The following is a 12,915-nucleotide window of genomic DNA, read 5'->3' as shown; positions in this document are numbered from 1 at the left end:
AATAATGGTCTCCTTGAGTTGTTATTATCTAAGAAGATCTGCTGTGTCTGTATAAAAGCATAACCAGCCAGAAAGACAGAAAGAGCTATTTTCCACAGGTTCAATGTCTGATAAAGGGAAACGGAGCATTTTGAAAGAGCCAATATCAGTATGACTTTCCTACTTACAAATATCTGTATACAAGCAAGACTGGCAGACATTATTTTGTAAAGTCTAAGGGTACAATTACCATGTCAGTCAGATTGCAACGGACGGCCTGTCGGTTGCGATCCGACGGACATCACTACATGAAGTCCACCTGCCGCATTATAATGCGGCGGGCGGAGTCATCGGGTGGAGGGACCGTCCGCGGCATTTTCAACGGGCTCAAGGAGCCCGTCTCCTCTGTTTATCGAAGCACACCAAAATCCCATAATGATGGCAACAAAAGGTTGTCGGAAAGTGTTTTTGTGGGCTCTTAGCAGGTCCGATTCCCCTTGGTCCTCCGCAATGGTGCCTGTGGTGCACCTGTGGTGTCCACCTCAACATCCCTGCACCGTGTCGAAGGCACCGCATGATGTCTGCCACACTGTGCAGAGATGTTTGCAAACCTCCATTCTACAATGGAAGCTTGTGCTACAGGCATATTCTTCCCGCCGCAAAAGCTTCTATTGTAGAATGGATGTTTCAGATTATCTATCTGCGTTCGCATCCAAATCAGGCAGTTCGAACCACTGACCTAAGGATGGGCGGTTCCAACCCACAATGGTGTTGGGTGGACGTAAGGTTGCCGGACATCGTAATAAAACCCTAATTGTTTACTTCATTTCCAAAATCTCTTATGGCCTCATACTAAGTTGACTGATCCATTTCAAAAGTATTGGTCAGTAGAATGTTTTTCAAAAAAGGAACATAACCAATCCCCAACACTATTTTTCATTGAGAGGTCCTTCTTCACAGGCACCAACTGGTGCTGGGTGAAGTCATCCAGAGCTCTTAATTTGATTCCTATGCATTTTGCATGTAAATATGAATGATTTCTTCAGTTATGTAAGAAAAACTGTACTGCAAAGATGCCATCTGCTTACTATCACGCTATCCCAAATTTTTTCTGGGTTAGTTTGACAGATTGTTCTGGGCTATTCCTATAGCCATTTGCTCACCTGAGTCGGAATTAAAGACTCAATGAGAGTAAACCAATGTTGTGTGTTCGCAAAACATACATTTTTATGTGTAAATAGATTTACTCACACACGTCATCTCTCAAGTATAGTGTAATATTGCCAGTGAACAGATCTGCCCCAACAGGTAAGGTATGGGCATTCCAGGGTTGTAAAACCTTGGGAAGATGGTAAACAACCACAAAGGTGATGGTGTGTGGGTATTCATTAACTTGTTAAATGAACATTCCCACCTCAGAGATTGCTGAACATTTAATCGTTTAAAAGGCCGAGACCAAATCTGTATCAAGGGGTGGAAGGACAATGTAATACACCAAAAATTAGAAGGGATTTAGGGGAAGAGGAACCTCTTGAAGGTACATATTTCCTTGTTAACAAATGCATATTTTCAACACATCGAAGATCTATGCCTCTGAAAATGCGAGCAAGCTTGAAAATCTGAGACTGTTGCAGTTTCCCACGTGTACTAATACATTTTTTTTCCGAAGACCAAAAAAACCCTGTAAATTTACCCCAAACTTAGAAGTAGCACGTGGTGGTAGAATTAAAAAAAAATCTTATTCTGTTCATCCCTCACTTATCCCTGCTCATGCTAAGACGTAGACTGTGATTACAGTTTATGCAAATACAAGTCCTACTCTCGAAAGGTATGGGCAAATAAAAATGGGTTTGTGACAACAGTGTATTATGACTATCTCTGTGCAGGTTGTGAGTTTCTCATGGGTTTACTGAGAAACCCCGATTTTGTAGATTTTACCAACAAATGTAATTTAACACGATGCGTAATCCATTACCTGCATCTAATTGTTTCTTTTAGAAATATGTTTTATGTGTACGCATAGCAGGAAGCATTGTTAGGGGAGGCAAGGAGAAAGGAGGACAGCAAGAAATTAAATAGAAAGTCAAATACTGAAATGGGGTATAAGTGAGAACAGATGGCAGAATATTAATTCCATGACCTTAAAAAGGCTTCCAGCCTGCGGACATCTGTGTCGCTATGGTCACAGTACTCCAGTGACATACAGGATCTTTATGACGCGTAATTAGGTGTTCTCTATACCATATACACACCCACATGAATATAACATGAATAAAAAATCCTTGTAAATTTGTAATCAATAATTGCCCCGAAATCAGAAGATTATGTAAAGTACCTTCTATATTTTTTTGAATAGAAATACAATTATTCAGGTTTTATGCTAGATGGACTTCCATTAAAGATTTATATACATACTTAGCCATATAGAGAAACATATATGGAGGGTTTTAGCACTTACGCTATCAAAGTTGTACGAGTTTGATTTCTTTATATGTGTTTCTCATAAATAAATCAAATACACACATTATTCTAAATTGTGCTGACACCTTAAGTATGTGTTGCTTGTGGAATTGAACATTTCCAATACAGCCGAAAGTCTAAGGTAGAAAGCACAGAGAAAAGACATGCCTTTAGACGGGGTAAAAAAAGAAACCGAGCCAACACTGAGAAAGCCATTATCTTTACACGGAGAGCTATACAAGTTGGGACTGGCAGATCAGACAAGGTTGTTGAGGTGAAAACATATTGGTGTTACTTGAGAATTAGATACAATCTTGTGGGTGGAGGTAATGGAGTGTTAACTCCCAAGAGAGTCCATCGGAATGGAAGTGTTAGCACCGGTGCCCTTCGCCTATGCCCTTTTCAAGTTACAGAACGCTTTACTTGCCCAGAAAGCCATCAGATTAGACAGGAGGGAAGGAAAGATTTACTAATATAACAGAATAATGGCAGAAGGTAAGCCCTGCCTAGTTTACTTTTACTTTTTTAAAGCTTTTGTTAGTAAATCACTGTAAGCTAAAACGCAAGAGTCTCAGATATATATTATGCACAATTTTGAAGAGGATTTTAGCTTTATGGATTTTTAAAAAAAAAATGTGTTGCAGTCTAATGTTATTCTTTCTGCTATTTTCTTCTCAGTTGACGGGTGTATTGACTGGTCTGTGGATCTCAAGACCTACATGGCACTGGCTGGAGAACCCGTGCGGGTGAAATGTGCCCTGTTCTACAGCTACATCCGGACCAACTATAGCATGGCCCAAAGCACAGGCTTGCGTCTTATGTGGTACAAAAACAAAGGGGATTTGGAGGAGCCAATCATCTTCTCAGAAGTCATGATGAGCAAAGATGACGATTCCATTTGGGTTCATTCAGCAGAGGTGGAGGACAGCGGGTTCTACACCTGCGTTTTAAGGTAACGATTGGGTTAGCGTTCTTTTCTGCAACATGAATGCATTAGTGTTTGCAGTGCGGTGATCATTCTCAAGATCTTTTGTGCTATAACCAACTTCACACAATATCACTGGAAGTAGAGTAATAATTTAGACGTTCACAAATGCGAAGATGCGCTCTACTGCAGATAGTAGGTTGGCTGTTGGGTTAGTTATGTCAATGTACCTTGTTTGTTGACTAGAACGGCACAACCTCAGTACTGCACACAAACCACGGTAACCAGTTCTCACTGAGTTTCACATTTCACTATGAAAGTCCTCATTCTCATCATTTTGTAATTGCTAAACGGGTCGAAACAGGAACTTTTATAAGTTATCCTGCACCCGGGGCTTTCCAAGAACACATTTCACCAGGTATATTGGATTATGAGAAGTGCATGTGAGAGACAGTGTGGAAACATATTTCTGCATAATTCTAATTGTATATGATAGAGCTTATTTATATATATATATATTTATAAATTGAAGTAATACAACATAGGAAATTAACGCACACAGTGGTATCAGGATTTCCAGATGCAGTCTTAACTACAGCCGGAGCCCTGCGAAGGCCATATTGAATTTGTAGTATTTATTCTCGATGCTAAATCCAGCAGAGCGTTAATTCTAGAAACTGACAAAAATTGCAATCTTGCTGAATATAAAACATGTAGAAAATCCCATGATATATGTTTGGCATCATTGTAAACTTCAAATAATGACTTTATTATCATATGACAGTTTCAAGAGAAAATACAAAAAAATTTAGTGTTGGAATTTGGGAAGTGTCCCTTGTGGGCCCAAGGCTCTGGTGAGGACCCATGTTAAAGTGGTCAACCACTTACTTTCATTGGAAATTTGACAGCTATCTATTTCTTCCTTTTTTTTAATAGAAGGTGGAATTAATTATTGGAATACTTTCATTCAATATAAGGTAGATGTCTCACAGTCTCTGCTCTACATAAGCCAGTTCATTAACATTATAGGCCAGGATTTCAACGAAGAGCACAGACTGTGTCATCACTATTAAATGATTAGGATGGCCAATGTCAAGAGAAATGGCTCGCATTCATACATGTAGACTTGCAATGAGCAGTGCCACTCTGTTCCATGCTTTTTTTGTACCGTGAAAGGGAAAGTAGGCCATATCTTTCTGGTCTAGCCAAAGCAATTATTTGATGCATGCAGTAAATCCATAATTATGTGGTAAGCACTGAAACTACAGAATCACTTAAATCCTCTGTTCCTCACCATTGTGGATTGGTTTATCAATAATGTATTCATGAAAGTTAGGCCTAAATATTCAAATTGCAATCAGTTCCCATTGTTTGCTGCAGGTTGAAGAAAACCTTTTTTTTCAAGATAACTACCCAACGTAAGCATATATTATAAAATACATAATGGGTAACATACATAATATGGTCCCACATTGCCATCTCTATGGTCTGGTGATAACCTTGTGGCTATAATGGCACCAGAACCCCTCAATGGACCATATTACATGACTACCCATTATATATACTAACTTTCTATAAATATATGCCAAAGCGGTTTCCAACAAGAAGGAAGGTGGGCACTCCAGGGTATAATCTAAAATGCTGTTGTTCATTATTGAAACAACAGCAGTCTGATACAAGCCTTGATTCAGGTGATTGCGACCCTCCACCTTTTAAAATAAATAACAAATTAAAACCATAGACATGAAACAATCGATATGGGTAACATCATGATATACAGTGATATTTATATATCGATATAAAAGAATATGTGCATATGTAAGCATCACTCTATTTGCAAATGAAATGAGCTACAATATTATCTCACATATAAAACACATCACATAAATATGAAGACATAATGTTGTTTGTAAAACCTGATAAATCATGTCAAGAGAGAGTGTTTGAAATGTTTGATTATATCAGGGTATGGGGGATACAAGATCAATAAGCTCAAGACGGAAGTAATATTAAGCAAAATCATTAAGCAACTGCTCTGCGAAAAGTTTGCTGCCTGAGCTGCGAAACTGCTACTTTCAACATCCAAAACTCAGACCCTGAATTAAATTCCCCAATCAGATAGAATATTTCTATGAATTAAATTATCAACCGTTATTAGCACAAACTATTCCCCTATTACTGAAATGGAAGTCATTACCTCTTACGATTCTTGGTAGAGCAGCTTTGATTAAAATGACTGTGCTCCCAAATTTTAATTTTCTTTTTTTCTGCTGCTCCTTGCGTTTTTTTGCAACTTTCCCCAAGAAATTAGATTAATTAATTTCTTCCTTTTTATGGCAAGAATCGTGTCCTAGGCTAACACTTACCACTTTACACGGTTCAATCAAAGATGAAGGGTTTACCCAATTTTAAAATATATTCTTTTGTTTATGTTGTACAATACCCGTCCTGGTTTAAAGTGAAAACCATTTCAACTCTATTCAGACAATGAAATGATAGAAATTATAACAACATTAGAGATAAACTGTGCTTAGTGAAATCCCACAGAAAGGTGTGATATAGCACTTTAGTGGTTTCTAAACAAGGAAAACCCAATCTTTCAGCCACTTTCAGATTCTATATGTAAATGTTTCAACCCATCTTAAAGATTTTTTTTTAATAATCAAGAGGTAATTGACTTGAAAATTATAGAGCAATGAAAAATTAGCGGGTTTTCCAGAAAAACTGATTTTCTTACAGAAGACAGAATAAAAATTTGGACCGAAATCGAGGATGGAGCTAGAATAGATAAGATCCTTTGGTCCTTTAACGTCCTCCATCTTTCCCCTAAAGTATTTTCTCCATTATCTATAGTGGACCACTAGGATTTTGGTTTTTAATTTGGTTGAGAATACTAAAAAAAAAAAAGCTTGCAGTTGAGACAATATTTGACACGGCAAAAACAGTCAAATCTACTGCAAGATATTCTATTAAATGGAATTTAAAAAGCTATTCTATCTTTTAGATAATATCAGGACTGTTTACAGAATTTTCGCCCAATCCATCTCAGGGATCAGGGTCCCCAAATCCTCCTTCCACTTCTTCCTGAGTCCGGTCAAGGGCACCAACCCATCGGCTCCGAGCACCCGATAACAACATGTACCACGAGGACTTGCAAATCAGATGACAGCCCTGGTGTGTTGGTTGTTCTGCTACTTCAGCCCCACAGTGGGTGCTAATTGCCGCCACTACATCCCTATGGAGTAAGAAGTGGCCCCCTGGGAGACCAAATTCCAGTTGCAGGTCTACAAACAGCATGTCCGCCTGAAACAATTCCCCCACCCGGGCCATTCCAACGGCCATCCATGCAGTCAGACCCTGCCAGTTACCCTATGGGGCAGCACCGCCAGGAGCAGCAACAGAATATCTGGGGAATATGGGAGTTGCATACAAGTCTTCAGCAAGCAGTTCAACTAGTACTGACTCATGACTCGGAGCTCAGCAGGTCAACCCGGGGTGGTTAGCCTAAACTGGGAATTAGCACATCCCGCACTCCTACGTGGCAGTTAAGAGTTGAGTGCTAGAGGATCCGGTGGTTTTGAACCCGATTGGGGACAGTGTCAGAAACTACTTTGAGGAGAATGAAACCACAGCTTCCACACCACAGCTAGAATGGGATGTGTTTAATGTGATGATCAGGGGGAGGTGCATCACAGAGGAGGTGGGTGTTAGGAGAACATTGCTGTGCACATTAGAGGATCAAGAAGGGGTGTGATATGAAGAAGCTGAGACCAGGGGGCCACGCTTTGCAGCCGGAGCTTCTTGGAGCCAGGGATAGTCTGGCAATCCGTGTAGAGAAGCTCAGGTGTTTCGACTGCGGAGAATATATGGCTCTGCCAGATTTTGTGACGGACAAGGCGAGACGGATGCTCGCTAACCCTACTAAGAGGATGTCTGGGATTATGCAATAGTCTTTTTAGGCAATGATTGCTTTAGAGATTAATATACATCCCTTAAAGCGAGCGCGTAAGCGCAAGCGGGACACAAGATTGATGCCTTTTTGGACCCTTTCACCCTCCCAATGCACACTCGTGAGGAGGCTATGGCCTTGGGGAGGACATTACATTGCCAGAGACCAGGGCAGCAGCGAAGAGTTTGGCTCAGTAAGGGTGCCAGGGATAGATGGGCTTCCCAATGAATTTCACCCTGCATATATTGAGGCACAAGCCCGCACAATTTGTAGAGGTTTATGTGTAAATGTAAATGTAAATGTGCTGGATTTGTAAAGCGCACAGCTGCCCGTGAGCGTCCCGGCGCTTGCTTAGAGAACCCGTCCTGGTATTCCCCTGTGAGAAACCCCGGCAGGGTGTCCACAAGGTGAAAGCCAGGCATCCCGCCGCGAGGGGCCGTGGTGGAGATTAAGCAAGCTATTGCCCAGAGTCGCAGAGTGTGACCCCGTGAGTTGAGTAGGCACCAGAGCGAGAATTGTCGAGTCCGTGGAATTTTTTGAGCCCGAGACCGAGGCGGGGAATCGAACCCTGGTCCACGGTCGATCTCAGCTTCCGGGTCTGCCGCCTCTAACCACTGAGCCACGCTTCTCCACTCCACTTTATAAAGCGGCACACACTTCTTTCCACCTACTGACTTATATGCACAAAGTGCTGGTGATCCATTGTTGAAACCTGATCACCCGTCTCAGGATATGATGCCTTATGGACCTCTGTTGATGCTTGATGTTGATTATAAAATCCTGAGTCGTGTCCTGGCAACACAATTATTGTCCCAAATGACTCGACTTGTGCATGCGGATCAGTCAATCTTCATGCTAGGCCAGAATACAGCGATTAATATCAAACAACTTTTGGCATAAATGGGGGATGAATCCTATGATAAGAGGAAAGCAGTAGTTTTGGCCATCGATATTGAGACAGCCTGTATAAGGTGCTGGAGAAGATTGGATTGGGTAGCGGATTTGTGAACTGGACTTGGCTATTGTACTCCAGCCCCCCTGGACTGAGTTAGAAATGTATGAAGTGAGGCAGGGTACATGCCGGGGTTGCCCATTGTCCTCAATGCTTTTTGAGCTGTTTGTCGAGTATTTGGCTTCTAGGGCACAATCCAGGTTTCATAGAAGGGCTGGAGGTGAAGGAATCATTGCACCCCATTGCCATGTATGTGGATGACATGCTGTTATTTTTGCATAACACAGCCACAGAGGTTATTGGATCACTTTCAGGCAGTGTTGGGAGTTGGTATCAATTGGTTGACGTCCCGCTTGCTTCTAATGAACAGGGAACAGGTGCTGATCCTGGCCCTGAGTGAATTGCTCTGGGAACCTACTTGTTTGCGATACATGGGGGTTAAAGTATACCATGATTCCCAGGATCATTCAGATGGTAATGTGGCCACTGCTGTTCTGGCCAACGGGTTGCTGTATATTTTGGAAGTCCTTACTGCTCTCCGAAGTGGGCTGTATAGTTGTTACTAAAATGGTGGCACTTCAGCGGCTGTTGTAATTTTTAACGGTGCTGCCGCTTCTGGTCCCTCGTAGTGTCTTTTGGGAGTTGGATTTTCTCATAATAGCTCTTATATGGAGTGTGGGGCGCAGTAGGGTGGCACTAACTAAACTGCATTACCCAGTTGGGGAAGGGGGTCTAGCAGCTTCAGATTTTGATGCTTACTATTTAGCAGGGCAGATGCAGTGGTTTACTCAATGGGTGGATAGCCGACAAACTCCAGGTAGGGAGACAGACCCATTTGTACCCCTGCCCTGGTTGGTTGTTTAAGGTGCTTTGACCGCCTCCCACAAGATGAATATGATCCAAAATCATTCTGGCCAAATATTCCCCATCCATCCGGGAGAACAAAGAAACATATTGAGGTGTAAATGCAACTCATGTAGCCCTAAAAAAGGGATTAATCCCTAGCCTATGGGTGGGAGTGCCACCAGGAGTCAATCATTCCCCACTGGAGTTACCAGCTCGCAAACTTCTTGGCAAGCTGAATCACCAGGGAGACCCACAATGGTGGCTGTGATCTATCTAAAATGGTATCCACCACACTTTTAAAATCTCTCCCCAAAAGAACATGATGTACCAAGTGGGGCGCTCATCAAAGAAGCCCTCCTGGTCCACATTCAGGGCATATATTTTAACCACCACCAGGTTCTGCCCTGCCAACCTCCCTGTAAACACTAAGGGGTCTATTACGATGGCCGGTGGACACCGTAGCTTCAAAAGGGACTGCCCGCCATATGTGCGGCGGTCCCGTGATTCAGATTAGGATGCGCCCGCCACTGTGGCGGGCACATCCCACATTTTTTACATTGCGGCTGGCGGTGCTTTCAGCAGCACCTGCCGCAATGTAAAAAAAGCATGTTGTGCATTTGCAAGCAAATGCAGGGGTACCATAGGTACCCCCCATGTGCACCCCACCCCCCAACCCACTGGGGGCCTGCAACAGGCCCCCACATGCAGACACGCTTGCCATTCCGCCTGCATGTTGATATGGATCGCAGTGTTTTGCAGACACCGCCACCGTATTAAACCCCTTCTCCGCCCGGGCAGAAACCGTTCTTTCGACGACGTGCAGAAAAGCGGCAGTCGGTCTTTCCATCCGCCGCGGTGCCCCCTGCCATAATAATATGGCAGGGTAAACATTAGTCAAATAGAGGGCGGATTGCCACTGCCGGGCCGGTGGTGGCCACCACCGGTCCGGCGGTAGCTTCCGGCCGCTATCCTAATAGATGCCTATGTATCTTCCCCCACTGCCAATCAGCTTGCGTGTCTTCTGAAAGAGTACGTCAGGGCATATCCATATGAGAACCCCCTGTGCAAAGGCCGAAAAAAAGTGTAATAACTTTTGCCACACCAGCGTTTGTTGAGTGCTGATCCCTCAGCAGTAGTCTGATGGGTTTCCTGTGCAATATGTATCTCCCACTTTTTGCGATAAGAATATGCTTTATAGGGGTTAAACATATTATTACACCCTCTGACATTCCAGGACATAGATTTATACTTAACCCCTTCGATGCTGATGACGGCCCCCAGCCGTCATACATCATGGGGCTCGTGTGCTGATGACGGCTGGGGGCCGTCATAAACCCGCCCACTCGCGATTCTGCCGCACAGGCGCAGAATCGCGGCCGCGTCCAAGTGGTTAAAGGAGGCATCCATAGGTAAACAAGCAGCAGATCACACAGCAACTGAGAGGCAGGGGCACTATCAAACCCAGTAATCACCACCCCAGGACCCCAACAATGGTAAAGACCAGCGGCGGGCACGGCTTGAACTATAACCCCCAACCCCCCTCCCTAACCGCAGTACAAGAATGCAACATCCCCCCATCAAAACCAACATCCTAACACCACCTGTGTCTGCAATCAACACACGCAAAACAACTGCGGGGGAACATCAGCATGGGAGTCTCTCTGCCTTGCACCACCTCATCCAATCACATCAGATAGACCCCACATAGGGCCAAGGGACCCATCTCACCTGTGAGCTGAGAAAGACATACATCATCCACAGCATCCTCCCTCCAGCAAAACCTAGTGTACAAGAGATCAGCACCATTCAGATAAATACGTCATAAGATGAGGCATAGCAGCATCTGAACCCATCGTGGAGCTTTGATGCCCCATCAGAGTCATTGTCCCTGGATACATCAGCTCCCACTGTTGATAGGGAACTCACCGTGATGCTCCCATCATTGCCATTGCTGCCACGACCCTCTGTTGTCCATGCTGGACTTGAGCTTTGGAGGGCATCCTCCTATGCCCACTCCGCCCTCTCTATCTAGGTAACTTCCAGGCAGCCTCATGCCTTGTGGCACGTGCGAGGATCTCCATAAGGAGGATAACTTTCAAGCTAGACCCTTACTTGTTGCAGGGTTGTGAAAAACTGCACTCTGACCTCCGTCACCACACACAGCCTGGCAGAGAAAACAGCATACTGAATGCCCATCTGGCAGAGTTTCTTCTTAGCCTCCAAGAATGAGGCCCTTCGTTTTTGTACATCTCTCGTAAAGACCATGATTCTGTGGTTGTCATCCTCAGGTCTCCCCCTCAGTCTAGCCTGACTCAGAATATGATCATGATCTTTTATAAGATAGCACCACAGGCTGCGGGTCTGTGCCGGCAGCAGACATCTCACTGGGACCCTGTGTGCTTTTTCCAAAGCAAAAAAGGGGGAAAGACTCTCAGGTGCCATCACCTGCTTCAACCCTTTCTCCAGAAAGTCCAGCATATCAGGCCCTTCTGCCCATTCTGGCAGCCCAATCACTCTAATACTTTCTTCCGGGCCCTGTTATCTGCATCCTCGGCCCTGTGTGTTCCATTTTTTAAGTCTTCGTTCCATGGCCCCTAGGCATTCCCTTCTCATCTCCACTTCAGCAGAGAGGTCCATTAAGGCATGTTCCGTTGATGTGACACGTTCGGCCAGGTGGCAGTGATCATCCGAAAGAATCTCCATATCCACCACAATGGCACCCATTTTCAGTTCCAAGGCTTCCCGGGAGTTGGCAATCACCTGCAGCCTAGCTTCTAGTGTAGCGTCCTCGTGGGTCCCTGGGAGCAGATGCAGCACCATTCCTGTCTTCCTCATCACTCATCCCCTGTGGGGGCGCCAGGCCAGGTCCGTCTCCTGCTTTTTCATGGTTTTCTTATACTGTTACCCACGATTAGTAAAGGAGGACTTCACCACACATCCACCATCCAGGCAGGCAGGACACCAGGTAAGGCAGGTAGTCAGTGTGCACCATGTAACTAGCCAACAAACTACTCCAGGGTCCATGTAAACCACATGGCGAGCCCCTCTCACTGCTCTTTTCTCTTAGTGCTCACCAGGGGATCAAAACCTGGGCGTCTCCTTTGTGCCAATTGCAAGGCAGGGTAAACCCTTCCCCTCAGCTGTATATTAATCTCCCACCTCTGCAGGGGAATTCCAATATCTCATAGCCTTTATAGCAGCCAGATCAACCACCCAGTAAGGCAGTCTCAGAGCTGGGGTGCCATTATCTCCCATCTCGCATACCGGCAGTGTTCAGTGGTGAATGTTCAGGGTTTAGGCCACCAAGCTATAGTGTGGTTGTGTGGTGCAGGGTACTCCAGTACATACGGGGCTCTATAAATACAAGGCAAAGTGCAATCGACCCCAGGTCCATCCACAGCATCATCCACTAGAGGTAACCTTCTGAGCAACGCCATCTGCCTCTTGCAATCTCCGTTTTCACTGCGCTGCCCTCTGGTGATCACTGCCATGAAGCTCACGGTTACTCTGCTGTGAGCTGGGGGAAATGTGAAATCCAGCCACCCAGCACGGCAGTCAGGTGTGACCCGTACAGGTAACAGCGACTCTGCGATGCGGCGAGTGAACTCCCTCCCTGCCCCTTCACTCTTACACGCACAGGCTGCTCCTGATGGCAGTGTATGGCCACAGCTCCCCTCCCTCCTCAGCAGGTCCCTCAGGTCAGGAAAAGAACAGGATGGCCTCAGATGGAGGCGGACAGCCAGGAGCGCTGAGGTTGCGGTCCTATTCCATTGGCATCAAGCCACTTCCTCTGGCTTATATTCT

At 44.7% G+C, this 12,915-nt stretch overlaps 1 protein-coding gene across 1 annotated transcript in view; it reads left to right on the top strand.

Annotated features, from left to right (window-relative positions):
- Window positions 1-3,077: 3,077 nt before the first annotated feature.
- The window catches only part of IL1RAPL2 (interleukin 1 receptor accessory protein like 2), a gene marked incomplete at its 5' end in the record, with an annotated part of 1,483,925 nt that continues 1,474,087 nt past the window's right edge, over window positions 3,078-12,915 (top strand). The window contains one exon of the mRNA XM_078686325.1: window positions 3,078-3,391. Coding sequence (XP_078542451.1) covers window positions 3,078-3,391 — 314 coding nt within the window. The remainder of the gene's footprint in view (window positions 3,392-12,915) is intronic.

Source organism: Lissotriton helveticus, chromosome 4_1 (assembly GCF_964261635.1).
Source record: "Lissotriton helveticus chromosome 4_1, aLisHel1.1, whole genome shotgun sequence".
NCBI classification, from domain to species: domain Eukaryota; kingdom Metazoa; phylum Chordata; class Amphibia; order Caudata; family Salamandridae; genus Lissotriton; species Lissotriton helveticus.
This window is presented reverse-complemented; position numbering and strand designations above follow the sequence as displayed.